We start from the raw sequence: 20,391 nt of genomic DNA on the forward strand, positions 1-20,391 counted from the left end.
GGTGCAATAAGGTTCAAGGTAACCCACAGATATTGCTAGGAACTTTATGAAACTCATACTTAATATTTGAGTGTATAACAGAAATTTTAAATATTTGTATACTTGTACTTTTGCCTGTTTGTTTCATGTTTACTGGATTAACTATAAATAATGCAAATAACATAAGTACCAGTTGCTTGGCTGGTATTTTCATGCCCTGATTGTGGTCTTCCTAGAACCAGATTGCCCATTGTGAGAAAGAGGATATCTGACAACATGGAACTTTTGTCTGACCCAGCTGGACTCCCCTTATATTCTTCTATCCCCAGAATTGGATATTCTATCTCTGGAGAGGGATTATTAATTTCATTATTCTGCCTAATATGGCAGGAGGGACTTCCATTGGCAGTGCTTTAGGCAGAAGGAGCTTTCCATGGGTGGGCAAAGGAAAATGTCTCAAGAATGGCTTGGCAGGCTGGGCAGATTGTTTTGAACACCACTTCTGGAGTGAGTCCCACTAGGGCCTTTCTAAAACATCCTGTAAATCTAAACTTTAAGAAATCACTGAAACTGAATGTTAACTGACAATGTTAGGTCTTTGAGAAGGGGAATCTTTTTCATCGAAACTGTATGCACACTGATTCTTGGTGAGAATATTTGTATTTGCATCTTGTGAGTTTTTTCCTAATCTACTGCAATGCAAGTTATTGTGTTGTCTGAGTTTCTTTTTCAACAGAGCAGCTGGTTTTCTTTTCCTTTTTTAAAAAAAACTGTACTGAGAAGAAGTTGGTAGATACCCGACTGTCTCACTACCTCCTCAAGGAAGTGCGGCATTAAGTTCTCACATAATGCTAAACCAAAGCAAGGATTAGTGTGTGAGCATGCATGTTTGCAGGTTTCTGGAAAGGAGATAGTGGACGTTGCATTTCTCCCTCAGTCCTCCTGCTGCCACACCACCTAGGTTAAGCCATGGTTTGACTTAACACGTCATTCAAACATGGTAGCGGAGCAGCAGTAGGACCAAGTGAAGAGTGCAGTGGCTGTAGTCTTCTGTCTGGGATCCCACATGTGCTAAGCCATGGTTTGGCTTAACGTTGTGTACAAACCAAGTCAATTTCAAGGCAAAGCAGAACAAATTTTCTTCATGCCTGCTACCCTGTTTGTAATGGCACAGATCTTCTGGTCTACAAAAAGATGACAAACCTCAAGGACAGTAGTGCTGTTCCTCAAATTGGGACTCTCAGAAGAAATTCTCTGCACAAATTCAGATTGCATTTGTCCATCACAATTTTTCTCTCTCAAGTATATAGCATGCAACACATAAATCTGCCTTAGGTTTGTTAGGCTCAAATTTTGTTACAGTGGTTAAGACTGTTGTTTGGAATGACGAGTGTTGGAAAAGATGCAGTAGAAAAGGTTTAATAATAGGATCCATGGAGGGGAGGTGGGAACTCCAGAGATTCAGAGGAATCTGTAAATGTGGATGTGAATGGTTGTATTGTTATAATTATATACTTGTAAAATCAAATAAAAACTATTTAAAAAAAAACAACAACTGTTGAACTAGGACGAGAGAGACCGAAGTTTAAATTCCTCTCATCCACCATATAACTCAATGGGCAACTTAGGCCTGATCATTCTTTCTGACAAATCTACCTCACAGGGCTGTTGTGAGGGGAAAATCAGGGAGGAGAACAATGAGCTCCTTGAAGTAGGGATGGACTAAAATGGAAATAAATACAAGTAAGCATGTGGAGTTCCATGCTTATGTCAGAAGGCATATGAGGCCACCACCTTGCTGAAGCAAATAAGATCTGGGTCTGGCCGCTGTCTGGATGGGGCAACATGTACATTAACTTCAGCCCCATGATGGGGGAAAAGGTGGCATATCAATGCAAGAGAATCAGGTAAATGAAAGAGTGAAAACAGACATTTGCAGCAAAGTTACCCAGCATGTGGCTGAATGCACCAAGTGCAACATGCCAGCCAAATCAGCTTTTTATCCATTTATTATATACACAGAGCAGCAGTAGCAGCAAGTAATCAAGGGCACGTGTACTTGGCTGTGACTAAAGTTATCCCCCTGGATGAGAACAAATCAGTGAGAGGGCGATGTATTTTTCTGGGTTGCTGGTGGTGTGGGTATTTTCCCTGCTGAGTGGCCATAGTAGCCGTGGATCAGTAGAGTATGCCTCTGAACACCATTCACTAAGAATCACAAGTGGCCAAAGTGTGGCTGCAGTCGGGTCCTGTTTGTGAGCGGCTGGTTGGGCTTCTGGCTGAGCAATGTGAGAACAGATGCTGGACTAGATGGGCCTTGGGCCTGATCCAGCAGATCTCTTCTTATGTCCTTGAATGAGGACGATTGAGGTTTTAATAAATTCAGTGTTGTTTGTTCACCTGGGAATATCTAATTATGAGGGGCTTGTGATGAGTTGGCTATGAAAAACAGTCCCCTATCTTAGTTTGGTCCCTGCGTTCAGAGAATGCGATGGCTTGCGGCAGATGGGAATGATTCCTCTTTACAGTTCCTGAGCGGGCTTCATAGGCCGTAGGGACACACGGCAGCAGCACCTGCGATGTTTGCTGGGCGCTGTTGGCTCGCCAGGGGCGCTGAGGGCGCGGCTCCGTTGCTGCCTCCCGCCTCCCAGGGCAGCGTCGGGAGGCGGGAGTTCCCGTGTGTTTCGTCCGGGGAGCGAGGTTCACCTGGGCTGCTTCCAGACAGCGAGCGCGAGGAAGTGGCCGCGCTGGGCTGAGGCCGCGCGGTTTGGGCGCTATGAGGGGAGCCAAGCGCAGAAAGGAGAAGGGAGAGGTCGGAGGAGGAGGCGCCCGGACGTGACTGAGCCGCTCCGAGAGAGGAGTCCGCCCAGGCGAGTTCTGGGGGGCATCGACTGCCCCCTCGGGAAGCGAGCCTTCGTGGGAGATGGACCCACGAGGCTGGCCCTGCCTCATTTGCAGCTGCCTCTTCTGGTCAGGTAAGGAAAGGGCGGCTCCTCTCGTCCCGGGCTTCCCGGGGTTACTTCTGGGAGCGGCCGGCCAGAAGCTGCTGTTTTCCCTCGGAATTGGGACGAGATTTCTCTGCGCCTCCCGCGCACGTGTCCGGCTGCTGCCCTCCACCAGGAGCCATCGGGGGTTGCTATATTTCGAAAAGTAAAATTCCTGACACAGCCGCAAAGTTGTTGAGGTTTTTTTTAGGAAACCACCCAAATTGTTTGGGAACAAACCCAGATTTTAAGCTACTTGAGCTGTTTCGCCATCGGGGATTTTCCGGACCTATGGCAAGCCTGGAGTCATCAGAAGGCGGGGGCGAGGGAACCAGTGAGATTTATAAAATATTAGTAGAAGGATCAAGAAGATCAGTTAAAAGGGGTGTGGGGAAAGGAGATGACAGGGTAGATAGTCAAAGCTGGAGGAAAATATGGGTGAAAGTATGTTGAAAATGTTGTCTATAGGAATAAAAGAAAATTATCATAAATTAGTTTGGAGAAGGTATTCAACACTGGTCAAATTAAATCAAATAAACAAGGAATATTCGATGTTATATGGGAGGGGATGCCAGGAAACTGGGAATTATGTCCACATGTGGTGGGGGTGTAAATATGTACATTTTTGGGGGGCAAAGGGTGTTTAAGGAGATAACAGGGTTATCACTGGGTTAAAAGTGAACGAAAGTCCAGAGGTAGCATTACTTACGATGGGGTGGAAGGTTTGCAGGCTATGAAGCACTTGCTCACAAATTTATTGACAGCAGCACAAATTATTATAGCTAGGAAGTGGAAGGGGCAAGCAGAATATAAAATGGAATACATTAGTACCTTGCGTTACGTAACCCTCTGTTTACGTAAACTTTAGGTTGCTAATGCGGCAAACCCTGAAGTATTTTTCTGGGTTTTGCGGAGCTTGCATGCGCAGAAGCGATCCACAGGTTGCGGAAACCTTGGGATCCAACCGGACCTCCGGAACAGATCCCATCCGCAGAGGTACCACTGTAATGGTATAAAGAGGTATATTAGTATGGTATAAGGAGGTGTAATGGTATGTTAATGATAAATTAACAAGTGCCTTTAAGGTAAGACAGGGAACATGCAGGAGAAATGATTCTGAGGAGATATGGAAGGTGTTTGTAGAATTTGTACTGTTAAAACAGAAAAAGGTGGGTGGGGATGAGATCAAGGGCAGATTGGAGGCTCCCAGGCAATGGTTTGTTGTCGTAGCCTGCTGTGCACACATGTTGATGCACACGGCTGACGGTGTGTATACACGGAGCCTCAGAAACACATAGGGGTGTTTTTGCACAGGGCGCTTCTTCTATGGGTCTTGCTGCTGCTGAGAACTAAGCCATAGTCTGGCATAGCGTTGCACCTGAACTCAGGTTCTGGTTTGTTTCTTTCCCATGAACCATAACCAAGGTTTGTTCTTGACTCATTTTTTTTTTAAACAAACAATGAGCCTGGATTTGGAAGCAATGCTAAGTTAGACCACAACCTGTTTCCTGGAAGCTCATCAGGAGCAGGAGAGGAGTGAAGCACCAGCAGTTTCAGCTGTGTGCACCAATATGTATGCAGTGCATTCCCATTTAAACCATAGTTTAAGTATGATTTAAGTTCATTCATACCAGTCCTCCAAAGCGAAAGACATAGGATCTGGTTGCAATAATGAAACAAAAGTGTAATAATGATCTTTTTCACTTTTGCGTTGGTTGCCATAAGTGACCAGGCATTTCATTCAGGCAAGTGGACTTGCTGGACAGGTTGCTCTGTTCCTCCTTTGTGCTTGGCAAATAAACCAAATAGACAGCTGGAGGAGGGAGTCCTCTTCCATGCCCAGCATAGGAATGCAGTTTTATATCCCTGCCCTGCCAGCTCTCAACAAGGTAGTTTGCATGTCAGTAACTTTGTTGGCTTTTTTACAAGCAGCTGTGAATTAACATGGTTTACAAGTCAGATTGGCACCGTTGTTTAGGAAACATATAAATAAGTATCAATGGGAAACTGATTTAAATTGGTTTCTCTCGTCTCCCCCCCTTAGAGATCTAAATAATTGCTCTAAATCAACCCACTCGGCTTAGACGGTGACCAGACACACCCTATAGAAACTCCAGTGCCTGTCATAGTTGGATGGAACAGCTGTAGCTTTCGTGAAACTTAAACCAGTTTTTTAGGTCACACTGTGCCTTACATTAAGCACAATTTTAAAGAAACGTGTTTGACACTGACACTGTACGTTTGAAGAAAAAGCAGTTCACCAGCAGTTGTTGCTGGTGCAATCGAGCAGTAAATATGACTCTCTCCTCACTTCCTTTGACCTGCACTGGAAGCTAGAATGATGCAGGTGAGGGGAAACACACACAGCCATGAAGCCCCCTGGAGTACACACTCACCCTCCCAGTTTTTTCTCCTTTGAGCTGTGCCGCTTGGTAGGGAAGGAAGCTAGCAAACAAGACAAGTTACTACTCAATCCCATCTCTCGCTCATCCTCTGTGGACACAGCAGCAGTGAGGATGAGGTGCATGGCGCTGCCTAAAGAGAGTGCAAATAGCTACCTCTGCCCAGTTGCTTGCCCCCCCCCCCCAGCAGTGCAGCATAGCTGGTTGGTTGTGGAAATCTCATCTTTGCTGGCTTCCCTGTGCTCTCCATGTTAGTGGTGCAAGAACAGGCACTGGGCCTAAGAAGCCCAATCCTCTTCTCCATCCTCTTGTTGCCCAGTGAGAGAGGGCAGGTGATCAAGTAGTCCTCTTTTCTGGAGTAGCTGCTGCCTCCACATATTTGTTCAGCGTTCCTCTTTCACTTGCAATCAACACTTCCTCTGATGCCTTACCTATTATTTCCGACTAGAAGTCTCTTCCTGATCACACATCCTCTCTCTTTGGGTAACACAGCAGGAAGGATTGATCTCAACGGTGTCATTCACAGTGAGCAAGCAAAGCAAAACAGTTGGTGGCTGCTCCTCAAGAAAGTGCCGCCTCATTGCCTTACTCACCCATGCTTCGTCTGTTATTGGATGGCACTGGGTTCATCATGCCTCTGAATGTCAGTTCCTGGGGATTACAGGTGGGCTGAGTGCTGTTGTACTCACGTCCAACTACTTGCAGGCTTCCCACACATCTGGTTGACTGCTGTGGGAACAGGATGCTGTGGATTAGATGGCCTGACTCAGCAGATTAAGTTCTTAGGGAAATACAGGTGGTAAAATAGACATCCCTTTTGGGGAATTCCCTTTTGCTGAAGTGGCATACCACCATTAATGCAAGTCTGGATCCAAGCCATAGTTCAGTTTATCTGATGAAACTAGAAGGAAACACACTAAAATATGTGAAAGAACACCAAGCAATAGAAAGCTGTGATTGATGCTTTCATAGAAATGCTACTAAAACCAAGTGTCTTTTTTTATTACCAATATAACTGTAGGTGTACAGCTCATAACTGAACAGCAGCGTCAGTAATTAGAATTTCTCATTGCACTATTTGGGACAATATAGTCATATAGAAGTTGTGTAGAACATGTGAGATTGCACACAGTACTGACTTCCTTTATACAATCAAGATTCAGGTAGTATATGGGCTTGGTACCTCAGGTTTTAATTGGGTTAATTTTTGGTTTCTCCCCATCTTTTATTCACCTGCATGAACCCACACTTCCTTTCTTTGCCATAGTCTGGATGAAGAGTTCTAGAAAATCTGAACGTTGGCACACTATCTTGTGATAGTTTGACTGGCTTAATAAAGATGTTGCCCTAATATAGATTTTGGAATTTTTCTTATGAGCTACACAGCCATCTTTCTTTCTTTCTTTTTAATCTTAGGGTTGTCAGTTCTGATGCAACCATCCATTTCTCATAGATAACAAAATTTGACTACACACACCCTGATTGACAGTTGCGAAATTTTCCTATAATAGGCGGAAGGATGCTGTTTACAAAGTGATTAAACAAATTTATGGAGAACAAATCCAGTTATGGTTCTTCTCAGTGAAGTCAGCTGAATGGAATGCCTGTGTAAAGGAATGAAAGAGGATTGATACTTCGATCGTGCTCTGATTATAAGGTTCTCAGAGGCACCTTGTTGTCCACAGCTGGAGACGGAATGATCAACTCCCTGTCTGATCCAAGAAGACAGTTCTTATGTTAACAAATCAAAGGCTGGAGTGAGATTAGAACTGCTTATTTTTTCATAGCCCAGTGTGTAAACTGGCAAGCACCTAACTGTTCATTATAGCTGCATGCTACTGAAAGTCATGTTGAAAACATTGCTGGCTCCAGGGTTTCATAGGGTTTTTTGAAGGGAGATGGAGGTTACTGGTTTGTTTTGTTTTCGTCCATGTTTTTATTATGTATTTTGTATTTTTATCCTGTGTTTTTATGCTGTGAACCGCCCTGAGATCTTGGGACGAAGAGTGGTATACAGATTTAAATGGGCATACATCCTTCTTGCCACTGCCCAGTTATCTGCTGTCTTTCTCTGTGTCCAACCAGTCAGCCCAGTGGAAGAGTGAAAGATGAATGGAGGCAGCGGTTCCTTCTCATTCAGTCAGTGCTTGGGGAGGGCATGGGGATAGGCAGCAACAGCAAGGAAGAGAACCAGCAGGATAGGGAGACTGTGACTCCCTGCTAGAGTGTGAGCCTCAGCAGGTACCAGACAATGCTGACTCTTGATTCCATTCCCACTTGTAAGGCAAAACAGATGAGTTTGGATCTCTTTATTCTATGCAGATAGTTGCATAGCATAGTCTGTTCTGTATATTGCATTCATAGTTGTAGAAAGTTCTTTCATATGGAAACTTCTAGAGCCAAACATCTTTGAATCCCACATTTTTGTGTACATTACCAAGGTAAAGGTAAAGGTACCCCTGCCCGTACGGGCCAGTCGTGTCCGACTCTAGGGTTGTGCGCCCATCTCACTTAAGAGGCCGGGGGCCAGCGCTGTCCGGAGACACTTCCGGGTCACGTGGCCAGCGTGACGAAGCTGCTCTGGCGAGCCAGCACCAGCGCAGCACACGGAAACGCCGTTTACCTTCCCACTATAAAGCGGTACCTATTTATCTACTTGCACTTAGGGGTGCTTTCGAACTGCTAGGTGGGCAGGAGCTGGGACCGAAAGGCTCACCCCGCCGCAGGGATTCGAACCGCCGACCATACGATCGGCAAGTCCTAGGCACTGAGGTTTTACCCACAGTGCCACCCGCGTCCCATACATTACCAAGAATACATTGCAATTGCTTTTACCCAGTAATTAAACTACTGTGATCAAAAATATTGTATAATGCTCTGTATTGTTAATTCACAGTACTTACTAAAAGTGGTCTTGCACTGGAAAGGTAATGTAGTTGGTACATTTTGTGCATTTAAATCCTGCTGAAATAAGTGGAATTTCAGCCTTCACCGGCTTTCATATATCTTGGATTACAACACCCATCTGCCCCCCAACCAGCACAGCTGTAAGTTATAGTCCAGTCACCAGGTTGCCAGAGGCTAACTTAAAAATGCCAAACTACTAGGTTGTGGCAATGCTTCTTGCTCGGCTGGATGGAGGGTAGCTAGGGGTATGTGTGTAGAAACTTGACTACTGTACAAAGGAAGAATTCCCATTCATTGCTCTGTTAACTTTTGCCTCTGGCCATGCCCACCAATGGCATGTGGCCCCTGGGAGGTTGCCCAGAAGGGGAGTGTGGCCCTCAGACTTTTAAAAGGTACTCCAGCCCTGGTTTATGCCACACTTAATGGTACTGATCAGAAAGATATAAGGAGGAAAGTGAAATTGCCTCATAAGATCAGGGTAGTAGATATATTTCTTTTGCTATATTGTAATGACCTGCAGTTGTTATAGGCAATGAATCCAAGAGCTGAAATAACGAGATCAACATTAAAATACCTTTTGAAGATCATTTTTATCCACTCTGAAAATAATGGAACATTTTCTAGTTTCAGTTTTGTAGCAACTAAGATAAGTTGAAAAACGTACAAAGAACAGGGAAGGACAGCCATGCACCATGAACTAACTGATGGGTGTACAGTGGTGCCTCGCAAGACGAAATTAATTCGTTCCGCAAGTCTCTTCGTCTTGCGGGTTTTTCGTCTTGCGATGCACGGTTTCCCATAGGAATGCATTGAAAATCAATTAATGCGTTCCTAGGGAAACCGCCTTCAGACCAGGTCCGGGGACACTCTGTCCCCGGACCTCTTCTGAAGGCTGGGGGGGGGGATAAGGGCTTTTCTTCCCACCCCCAGCATTTTAAAAAACCCCGGGACAGCGGAGGACTTCTCCACTGTCCGGGCAATCTTAAAATGCTGGCGGGCGGCATTTTAAAATCGCCCCGGGACAGCGGAGGACTTCTCCGCTGTCCGGGGCGATTTAAAAGCCCCTGGGAAGGCAGGCAGGGGGGACAAAGACTTTTGCCCCCCGCCAGCCTTCAGAAGGTGTTCCCACCCCCCGCCCCGCTTCGGAGCACCGTTCCGAAGCCGGGCGGTGGGGGAAGGTGTTCCCACCCCCCCGCCCCGCTTCGGAGCAGCGTTCCGAAGCGGGGCGGTGGGGGAAGGTGTTCCCGACCCCCCGCCCCGCTTTGGAGCACCGGGAGAAGCGATCTCCCCGCAGCCCCTTGCTTCAAAAGAGGTCCGGGGGCAGCGGGGAAGAAGCGCTGCGCTTCGCGCTGCCCCCGGACCTCTTTTGAAGCAAGGGGCTGCAGGGAGAAGCGATCTCCCCGCAAACCCTTGCTTCAAAAGAGGTCCGGGGGCAGCGCGAAGCGCTTCGCGCTGCCCCCGGACCTCTTTTGAAGCAAGGGGCTGCAGGGAGAAGCGATCTCCCCGCAAACCCTTGCTTCAAAAGAGGTCCGGGGGCAGCGCGAAGCTTCCCGCTGCCCCCGGACCTCTTTTGAAGCAAGGGGCTGCAGGGAGAAGCGATCTCCCCGCAAACCCTTGCTTCAAAAGAGGTCCGGGGGCAGCGGGAATCGCTTCCCGCTGTCCCCGGACCTGGGGCTGCGGGGAGAAGATCGCTTCTCCCCACCGCCCCTTGCTTCAAATGAGAAGACCCGCTGTCCCCGGGGCAAGCTTCGTTTTGCGAAGCAAGCCCATAGGGAAATTCGTCTTGCGAGGCAACTCGAAAACGAAAAAACCTTTCGTTTTGCGAGTTTTTCGTCTCGCGAGGCGTTCGTCTTGCGGGGTACCACTGTAATATAATATGATTCATTCTCGAGTCATAGCACTTGAACAATCATGGTATTTTACAAGATTGAGTAAACTGATACTGAAAATTCACTGCTGATCAAATGCATTTTCAGACTGCAATTGAACTATTTCACAACATATTTTACCATATATTCTTGTATTTTACTTTTTAAAAAACCCCTCTGTTTTCTGCCTTCTAGTTAAAAAACAAAAGTTTCAGCAAGTATTGACATAAATCAGCTCATAAATCGTAAAAGGGAGTTACAAGTCACCCTTCAGCCATCTATGCAGCCCTTGACTCTAAGAAAAATGCTAAAGTTTCACAAAGAGATGTTTGTTCAGGCCTTTCTGGATAACCTCCAGTTGAAGCCTTTCGTAGACCACTTTCATAGTGAAAAAAGATTTCCTAATATTTAACCAAATTCCATTTTCCTGTAACATATATGCCACGATTCATTGGTCTCTTATGAGTATCCTGCTTCTTGCTTCCCTCTGCCAAATGGCAGGGCTGGCTGCTCTGTGTTTTGTATTCAGTAATGCTGGTTAACTACTTTTATATTCTGTATTTCTGACATCCTTGATATGATGCTTTCTTCCATCTTTCAATATTCCTTATTACATATCCCTGTGTTTTCTTCCATCTTCCTTCAATCCTTCTCTGATTTAAATATGACCTTCCTGCCATACCTTCATTTTCTGAATAAATTTATCATGCTGTAAATCTCAGAACCAAAAATAACACAACAGGTGAGGTGATACAGATGAGGTTGTATCTTAATAAAGAAGTAGCAACAATGACAAATGGATGGTGACGATTTAGAACAGCCTTTGCCAACGTGGTGCCCACCAGATGTTTTAGACTACAACCCTAGCCACCCTTGCTGGCTGGAACTGATGAGAGCTGTAGTCCAAACATCTGGAGGGCACCAGGTTGGGGAAGAGTGCTTTAATAGTAGGAGGATTAATAAGCTTGGTATACAGCAAAACAATTGAAATGCCCCCTGCACTAGCACTACTTGGGCTTAGGATCCCGTCTGCTCATGATTATTCTAAAGATCACCTCTTAGTCTTTCTTTTGACTGCTGTTGTTAAGGAGATAGCCAGATGTTGGAAAACCGGTGATGAAAACATTGATTCTTGGTATAACAGACTATGGTCAATAGCATTGGCTGAGAAACTAACGTGCCAGGTGAGAGTGGCAAAGAGCAAACACAATCCATATACCTTTTATAACATATGGCAAACGTTTGTTGAATACATCAATTGTTCAGACTGTGGCAGGAATCCACCCAGCACTCATGGGGAAATGTGGTAATCAAACGAAACTTTAACACATGGCATGATAAAAGTCTGTAATTTTATCAGGACAAGTTACTTGTGGTTTACTGTTGTAACAGTTGTTTTCTCAAAATTTATCTTCTGTACCATGAAAATAAATAAAAACAGTATTTTTTAAAAAAGCGTAGGAGGAAAGAATTAACCACATTTGTATCCTAAATTGTTTAAATGCATTTTTCCAACCAGTGAAAGAAATTCAAGGCCACATACCGGTATTTAAACAGCATATCATGTTTGTATTTACAGTGCATGGGATGGTACCAGAACCTCAGAATGTAAGACTTCATTCAGTTATGTTCGACACTTTTCTCCAGTGGGATCCACCTAATTTTCACAAAGGAAGCATGACTTACACAGTTCAGTATAAAGTGTATGTGTGAGTGAAATGGCTTATAATTTTAATAGTTTATTTTAAGGGCACAATCATATGATCTATGGAAGTGCACCACAGAGGCCATAGAACAAAGCAAATCTTCTTCGTTGACAGCTAGTTCCCCGCCCTCCCCACCGAGACCCCCTTCTTGTACTTGTGGAGACTTCCACAGCCACCCCTCCCCCTGTCTTGGGTGCTTTGGTGCAAGGGAGGGAAAAAGGAATGTGCCAGGGTCAGCTCCAGGTTTGTGGAGCCCTTGGCCAAAGTTTCCTGTGTTGGGCACCTTTCTCTCTCAGTGGTCCCTGGTGACTGTTGTAGAGGCAGTGCTTTAAAAAGTGTGGTATGGCTAGGTCTAGGCACCCTATTGATTTCTCACTATGCCCCAGAGATGCTGGGGCAGGGGGATAAAGGGGAATTAAAGGATAGCTTGATGCGGCCACTCAGCACTGAGAGTGTGGAGCCTGGGAGTGGGGGGATAAGGGTCTCCAGAGCAGTCATCGCTACTGGGCTCTGTAAGGGCACTGGGAGCTGCCCAAGGATACCACATGATAGATGTTTCAAATGATGCATTGATTATACAACTTTTAAGAATTGAAAATGAATTGTTGACTGAAATGAGAGAGAGAGAGAGAGAGAGAGAGAGAGAGAGAGAGAGAGCTATTCTTTCCTCAATAACACATTGATTTTCTTTCCATTTTTACAGATATGGAAATGGGTTCACTGATTTATGCCAAAGAACTGACGTCACAAAGTGCAATATTTCAAGTATCCCTATACATGGTAGTTACATTGTAAGAGTTAGAACTGAAGTTGAGGAGGAGCGATCAAACTGGGTAAACATCACCTTCACACCATTCAGTGACAGTAAGTGAAGATTCAAGTTCACTGGAATATTATTTTTAAAGGTTGTGTTGTCTGGCTTAACAATATGGTTTCTTTAGAACAACATCATGGTGAAGGGTTAGTTAAGACCAATTAGAGCAAAGAAAAAGGCACAGGGTGATATCTACCTAAGTATGCTCGGTGGACTCAGCTTATGTTGGATACTGTGCATAAGTTCCAAGACCATGTTCGACTTAGTAAAATGTCTGTGTTTTTCATAGACTATGAGAGTTTCCCATGGACAACCTTTGCTCTGATTTGGCACACTCCTAGGATTCCGCTCCTTTGCTTGTACAGCTTTCTGTGGGCCTCTTTGGCTTGTTGTGCCCTTTGGAATAGTTTCACTTTTCATTTTAGTTTCCATTTATCTGATTTACCTGGATTACTTCACCCAAAGTACTCTTTCAGCAGCTAGTTTTATAAGCCCACAACCACAGGTTCCTGATCAGTGTTCCCAAAGGATTTATAATTTGATCCCATTTATTTGTCCACTTAAACAGTTGTATGCTATCTACAAACTTTCTCTATAGATCTTACCCTGAAGGCACTCCCCTTCCTACACCCACTCTCTGAATAAAAAAAGCAGGGTATTTCCCTGCTGTGTTTGAACAATGCACTGAGAAAGGCTTGTGAAAGCTAAGTCAAAATAGCTATGTCAAAATACTGGAGGGTTGGGGTGGGGACATGGCCCCACAGTCATTTTCACATTCTGTCTCTCAAGCTAGTTTTACTAATTGCAGTTTTGGAATATTATGATGGTTAGCTTGTTGGTGTGCATAAAATGTGACACGCATTTGGACCTTTTTATAACCAAAATAAATACTTCTGAAACCATTCAAATGCTATTGGAGCCAGAGAATAAGTGGGCCTGTATATATTTTATTTCTTCATTTCTGAATCCAAAAAATAGTTGCGGGCATTATTTCTTGGTAATCAATTCGCAAGGCATCCATTAAGAAACACCTAGAGGTAGCTGAGGTGCTTTGAGAGGAAGTGCAGATCATTTATGATATAATGAGAAATATGATGTGCTTGATTATACTCTCTCATAAAGCTTCAAAAAACATATGTAGACTATGATCCCAGACCTTTCCTGGGGAAATCCACAGGAAACCTGTTCTCAGTCATGGACATAGAAATTTGGTTCAGTAGCCATATCAATGAAGCTGCTTATAACTAGAGGCATTTTGGTAAAGCACAGTCGATTAATGCATAAACTATCAGTCCCTCAAAATTAAGCACCATTCTTATTCATGTTTAACAAACTGAACCTGCATCCATCTGTTCAACAGAGACGATGTAACCTCAAAAGAAGTTGAAAAGATGAGGCAGTGAAAACATTCCATACTCCCACTTTTGTTCTTAGCAAAAGCAGAAATAACATAGTGTTCTTATGGTGCCACAACTATTCAGGTGCCACTTCCCTAGTGTTTCATTCTATATTAAATACTTTCTCGAACTTTCTCATGTGAAAAAAAGCAAACTTCTTATATGGTGTACTGCATATTTAAATGGATCTAAGAGCAAAGTAAAAACAAACAAATTTGTTAACTTTTGTTTTCCTCCACTTCATTTAGCAATCATTGAACCACCTGCTGTACAAGCTGAAGCTACAACACCCGGGGTCTTGATTGTACAAATCACAGACCCACTTGTTTCTAGAGATGGTGGCAAATATTCCATAAAACATTTTTATGGCCATGGTTTTGTGACTTACAAGATGCGAATTTGGAAGAAAGATTATGATGGTGAACAGGTAGTGTGTCTCTGTTATGGTGATTAAATATGTTGCTACATAAACAAGTACAGGAAAGCTTTAGTGAGTTCTGAGTCTCAAAAACTTAAACCTGATCATTAGATAGCACTGACAGGGTCAACCAGGCTACGTTAGTTTCTAAGTAAGTTTTCCAGTAGGAGTCTATTCTCTTCTACTAGCATTCGATTACTGGTACAGAAGTGTGCTGCTGGTAGTGATTTGTAATGAGTGATTTGTAGGATGGGAGAATCAGGCCTCTCTAAGATAAGGATTTAGCACCTTATTCTTTCATCACTAGGAAGGGTTGAAAAGGGACAGCATCCTTTGCCATATGTTTTTTGACGTACAGAAACCTTAAGCTGTGGCACAAAACAATAAGAGGTTTTGTAGGAAGTGGGTCAGAGCCAGTAGGCTCCAGCTAGCTTTCCAAGCATAGCCTTCTGATTTAAGGTAAAGGGCAGGACCTAGAAAGGAGGATAGGATTGTGCTGTTAAGATTCTCATTTGTCAATTTCCTACTTTCATACTAGGTTAGATATGTGAATATAACACAGTCTTCTAAAACATTGCCTGATCTGGATCCTGGGACAACATATTGCCTTCAGGCTCAAGCATTTATTGTTGAATTAAATAAAAATGGGGACTGGAGTAACGCTTTATGTATCACTACAACTGACAATGGTAATATTTAATGGATTGAATACCTATTCATAAAGGACATTTTTAAAGTCTGTACTCTTTCTCTACCCCACACCCCACTTATTGATTGAATTAAAGTGAAACCTCACTGATTTGTGCTTAGATTTATATAAAACATCTAAGCTAGTCCTATGCATGGTCGGTCACTCACAAATAAATCCTTCTGAATTTCATGTCATTTACACTCAAGTAAGTGAGCATGAGCTAAGAATCTTGGTTTTAATACTTCAGTTTTGTGCTCCTGAAGCACATCCAAATTAGGAAGAACTAGGGCATCTTCCTATTGAAGCAAAAACAAAGGTCTGATTTGGGCCATAGGGTCAACACTTGCCAGTCTGAGATTTTGATCAAGTCATGTTTGAATACACTTAATGGCTACTAGACACAGTGGCTATGTTCTTTATCCACTGTCCGGCAGTATATCTCTGAGTGCCAGCTGCTGGGGATCAGAAGTGGGAAGGATGTTGTTGGGCTCATGTCCTGCTTTCAGGCTTCCCATAGGCATCTGGTTCGCCACTATGAGAACAGGTTGCAGGACTAGATGTCCACTGAGCTGATATAGACTCTTGTGTTCTTAATGCATATGCCCATTCACATGCCAGTGGAATGTTAGCATGCAGGTGTCCTCATGCTGTCAGCAGTTGAATGGACCACCCAGCACACTTGGTAACTGCATTTAAGTTAGTCCAGGTGCACGTGAAAAGCTTACGTGCATAAGGACTTTACCCATGGTCCATGTGCTATAACATGTCAGGCCTCTCAGACTTTGATTTGAAGGCACAAAAAATTATTATGTAGAACAGACGAACTCTACATCTGAAAATGGCTGGCTAAAATGAAACAAGCTTACAACAGACCAAATTTTATTTTCATTTCTTCTGTGCCCCTATCAACAAATATAAATATTGTCTTAGTTGTAATTTTGTTATTGTGGAATGTCTTACGAAGTATTTAAATTTTCAAACAGGAAAGTGAGGGGTTGGAGAATATGTACCTCTATGATATACGGTACTCCAAAAGGAATTAACAGTTTCTTTCCCTCCCCCCCCCCCCATGTAGGTATAAATACAGTGCAGCTGACTATTATCCTGCTATCAGTGTTGGCTTTGTTACCTTTCATCTGCTTTATGATTTTACATGTTTATCGATGGGCCAAATACATCTTCTTACCTTCGTATTATTTACCACAACATTTCATAGAGGTTTGTTCATTTGTACTTTACAGTTTACTTAAGAATCTGTTGCTAAAACTAATTAAAAACTCAACCCATCCATCAACCAATTATTCTCCATGGAGATCCAAGATATGTAAATATAAGTACAACCCTCCATAGTTTCGGTTTGTTTAAGCCCAGTTAAAAAAAAATCATGGGAAAGCTGCAATAATGTGGTCATTTTTCCTCCTTTGGTGTATCATAATCCTTTCTTCTGAATGTCCCATCAGATGGTGACACTCACTGAAGTTCTCTACGGTGTCAAAACATACAATTATCTCACCAAATTGCTCTTTGTGAGGCACAAAGAAGCTGCTCATTTCAGATACTGTATGACTGAACAGTACACTTTGACTATATGCATAGGGCTGGGGGCCAGTGGGGGAATGGGACTCCAATGGCTCCATTGAGCTCCATGCAGATCCTCTTCCACATATGGATGAATAATACCTACTATTTATTTGCCCACTGTACTTCAGTTTAAGAATTTCTTCCATGATGCTGACACCTCAAAAATAATAGTTTATAGGGCACTATCTATAGCTTGAGGGTAAGAAAAAGCATTGAGATTTTGAGATTCTTAGAATTGTAGTAGACAGTTAGTCACCTGGATTAATGTTTTAGTCTTTCCTGACAACCAGGAAATAGGAAATTTGTATGCCTGTTTTAAAGCGTCTCTTAAAAGCAGCAGGAATGATTAGAAAAAAACAAGTTCCTTCATCTTTCTTCTCTTTTTTTCCCTCCCAGTTTTTAAGCAAGCCTTTTTACAGTTCTCAGTTTCTTGCATCTCAGTCACAAGGAGAAGAACAGTCCTATGACAAGATAATTGTCCTTTCAGAGGAGTCAAAAAGCGATAATGAATCTGAGGAACAAATGAGAAATGCAAAGCAGCTGCTCCAAGGTTCTCATGAAGAAATCCTTAGGCCAAAAGAAGTTTCAGATTTTACGCCTCTGGTACACTCTTAAAAGTGGAAGAAAAAAACGTGGAAAGTGTGTTTTGAAGGCAGTTGGTGGCACTTTCAAGGAAGCAACAAACACCTTGCACATTACAGATTTAAAACTGTTAACTTTGTCAACATTTTTTCAAAACTATATTTATTCTGTTATAATATATTTTTAAATAATCTTGTAAATACAAATTATCTATTTTAAAGATTTATTTTTATATATATTGAAGCCTTAATTTTAGAACAAACCATCAATGAAGTATTAGTTAAGCAAGTTCACTTATATCAAAATTGTGAAGTTCCAAATCTTTTATTACAAGTGGATTTGTGCATTGTGTAGAATAGTTCAAATTCATTATGAGAAACATACTGGGATTTATAAAATAATGATGCTCCCATAGTATTATGTTTTCTGATCCATATTTGCTTTAAACTGTGTCTGTATTCAAGAACACCATCATACATAGGATCTAGGTAAGAACATCTATCCCTGTAAGCAAACTCCTATGTGCATCTCACTTGCTGGATTGGGTATAAATCTGATGTACATCTTGTATGGCTGGCATATATCTACACAGCATTGTTTTCAATGCAATTTGCATTGCAAGATGCTTTCCCAACCTTATTCTGGCGCATCCATTTGTATCTTTTAAAGGCACAAATAGAGTTGGGTTGGGATTGCAGTCTTCACACCATTATCCAGCTAGATACATATGTTCACAGTAGCATGTTTCCATATGTTCTGAATGTTAGCTATATAATGAACACCAATTAGTGTTGCGCATGCAAAGCCAGGGCCTGAGAGGAGTGAATACTGAAACCAGCCAACTATCCACTGTCCTGTTTCACTCTGTCCCTGAACAAGATGATTTTTGGCTATTGCTGAGCCCTGGAAACATAGCTCCTGGGCTTCGCTTTTCAACCTGGGGATACCTGTTCAACGGCTCAGTTTCTCGTATGTGTAGCTCGTATGTGCCTAAATCCCTCTTCAGTAGAACCCAGGGCTCATTCATACTTCTGCTTGTCCCACCAGTTTCCCCGGGAAACCCCTCTGTTTACTATTGAATCGGAGCAAATTGGGTTTTTCTCTGGATTGACATTTGTTCCGATCTAGCACGAAAGAGCAGGGTTTTCAGAGAAAAGCACTGGAACAAAGGCAAAATCACTTGGATCCTTGCCTAGAAAGCACTGGACAAGTGGAAAACCACTCAGACACATGCTTTCTATACATGGGACAAGTGGAAGTGTGGACGAGTCCTTAGTCATTACGAACTTCCACCGGATTCTTTCCAATACACGGAATTAATCTCCATTTATTTAGACTAGTACTATGCACCTATGGGATGCGGGTGGCGCTGTGGGTTAAACCACAGAGCCTAGGACTTGCCAGTCAGAAGATCGGCGGTTCGAATCCCCGTGACGGGGTGAGCTCCCGTTGCTCGGTTCCTGCTCCTGCCAACCTAGCAGTTCGAAATCACTTCCAAGTGCAAGTACCTTCTGGTGGGAAGGTAAACTGTGTTTCCGTGTGCTGCTCTGGTTCGCCAGAAGTGGCTTGGTCATGCTGGCCACATGACCCGGAAGCTGTACGCTGGCTCCCTTGGCCACTAAAGTGAGATGAGCACCGCAACCTCAGAGTCGGTCACAACTGGACCTAATGGTCAGTGTTCCCTTTACCTTTACTATGCACCTGGGAGTAAGCCCCATTGATATTCGCAGAATTTACTTCTGAGTGGTTGTGTAGAAGTGCACTTTGTATGGCATAGCTGCTTGATCTTAATTGGTTTTTTTACCATTTTAAATGGTTGTTTTTAGCCTTTTTACTGAGAATTTTATTGTTTTATTCTTTTTGTAAATAACCTCAAGGTTTTATTACAACACTTATATGCATATGAGTGTTCAGAAATAAATGCACACTGCTTCAGAGACAAAGCTATGTTTTATGACAAATGTGCAGAAGAGGACATTTATTTATTTTAAAATATTTGGCATGTATTTCAATTTTTAATGATGGTACCTGACCTCCTATTTTGATTGAATAAATGTATGGAAGTTCTCTCTGTCCTTCCTGAAGCTGATTAATAGTTACATTTGGGATGCAATGCTCAAATCTAACAAATTTAACAATTCATACCCTTACTCATATTAATGATTAAAGTACAATCAATATAGTGCTCTGATCTAGCAGGAAGATTTAACCGTTTACTTATATTTGTATGTATTGCTATTGACCTTTGAAATTAGATCAACTACTTGCTATGCCTGTATTGGAGACTAACTTGAGAAACCTGCAGATGTCATTTGTTTTCCAATTGTACTTTCATCACAGAATAGACAGGCGAAGACAACTGGTGCAAGAAAACTTACTGGGGAAATATTTTGAAACTCCCCACAATTCTTAACATGTTTCATGTCTGTGTTGTTCCCCATGGGAAGCAGAATTATATGTAATTTTTATTATTATTTAAATTTGTAGAGTGCTTTTCCATATAAATGTATGGAACATATTAGAGGGAGCTCAAAGTTCCCGCTACCTGGAACACTTGTGCATTAGTTATGTAGCTGCTATTTTTGTAGCCCCAGTACTTGGTGGCTGGAACAAAGTTTCTTCCTGAAACCAGTATCGGTCACAATGCAATGAGTTCTTTTACAAAAATGCCAACACAGGCTTCCTTTGCCCTTCGACTTCTCGCTCATTAGGGGTGCTTTCGTCTCAAAGGAACTTTCACAGAACTTTCAACTGTATTCCAACTGAATGAGGACGTTTGGTTTATACAGTTCTCGTGGTGTTTCTGAAGGATTTTTGGCTAATAAGAATTGAATTGAATTGAAGAATTGAACTTCATTTAAATTCGAGCCCCGCTCCCTTTCTGCGAAGGGAATCCCACTCTCATACGAAACGCGCCTTTGCTGCGTCAAAGGCAGTTAAACCTAATGCTATCCCCTCCCTTCTCCCCCACCTGCACCCTTCCAAAAGCCCCCAAACCAGCTTCCGTCTAACCCACAAAAACGAGGAGGGATCTGCTCTGCAAGGTTTTATCTCTACGAGCT

General features: G+C 42.9%; 1 protein-coding gene across 5 annotated transcripts; it reads left to right on the forward strand.

Moving 5' to 3' along the window:
* The first annotated feature begins 2,574 nt into the window (after nucleotides 1–2,574).
* IL10RB (interleukin 10 receptor subunit beta) lies at nucleotides 2,575–19,396 on the forward strand. 5 transcript variants are annotated; one of them, XM_081003591.1, is made up of 7 exons: nucleotides 2,575–2,954; nucleotides 11,720–11,849; nucleotides 12,550–12,710; nucleotides 14,306–14,484; nucleotides 15,014–15,164; nucleotides 16,242–16,384; nucleotides 17,144–19,396. In XM_081003591.1, exons 1-7 carry the CDS (start codon nucleotides 2,903–2,905, stop codon nucleotides 17,360–17,362), a joined length of 1,035 nt encoding a protein of 344 aa, XP_080859717.1. In that variant the 5' UTR covers nucleotides 2,575–2,902; the 3' UTR covers nucleotides 17,363–19,396. The 5 variants fall into 5 exon arrangements, with proteins under 5 accessions (XP_080859717.1, XP_080859718.1, XP_080859719.1 ...); XM_081003592.1 differs by having other exon boundaries at nucleotides 11,720–11,843; XM_081003593.1 differs by having other exon boundaries at nucleotides 2,580–2,954; nucleotides 11,720–11,748.
* The last annotated feature ends 995 nt before the right edge of the window (nucleotides 19,397–20,391 follow it).

Source organism: Podarcis pityusensis (assembly GCF_964106645.2).
Source record: "Podarcis pityusensis genome assembly, chromosome: 4".
Classification (NCBI taxonomy): Eukaryota; Metazoa; Chordata; class Lepidosauria; order Squamata; family Lacertidae; genus Podarcis; species Podarcis pityusensis.

What these genes read in the sequence shown, in the direction of transcription:
- IL10RB (XM_081003589.1), top strand. Translation starts at nt 3,839, where the DNA reads ATGCGGCAAACCCTGAAGTATTTTTCTGGGTTTTGCGGAGCTTGCATG. An exon ending in CTTCACACCATTCAGTGACA is followed by an intron (nt 12,711 to 14,305) that starts GTAAGTGAAGAT and finishes CACTTCATTTAG; the next exon opens with CAATCATTGAACCACCTGCT. An exon ending in TATCACTACAACTGACAATG is followed by an intron (nt 15,165 to 16,241) that starts GTAATATTTAAT and finishes CCCCCCATGTAG; the next exon opens with GTATAAATACAGTGCAGCTG.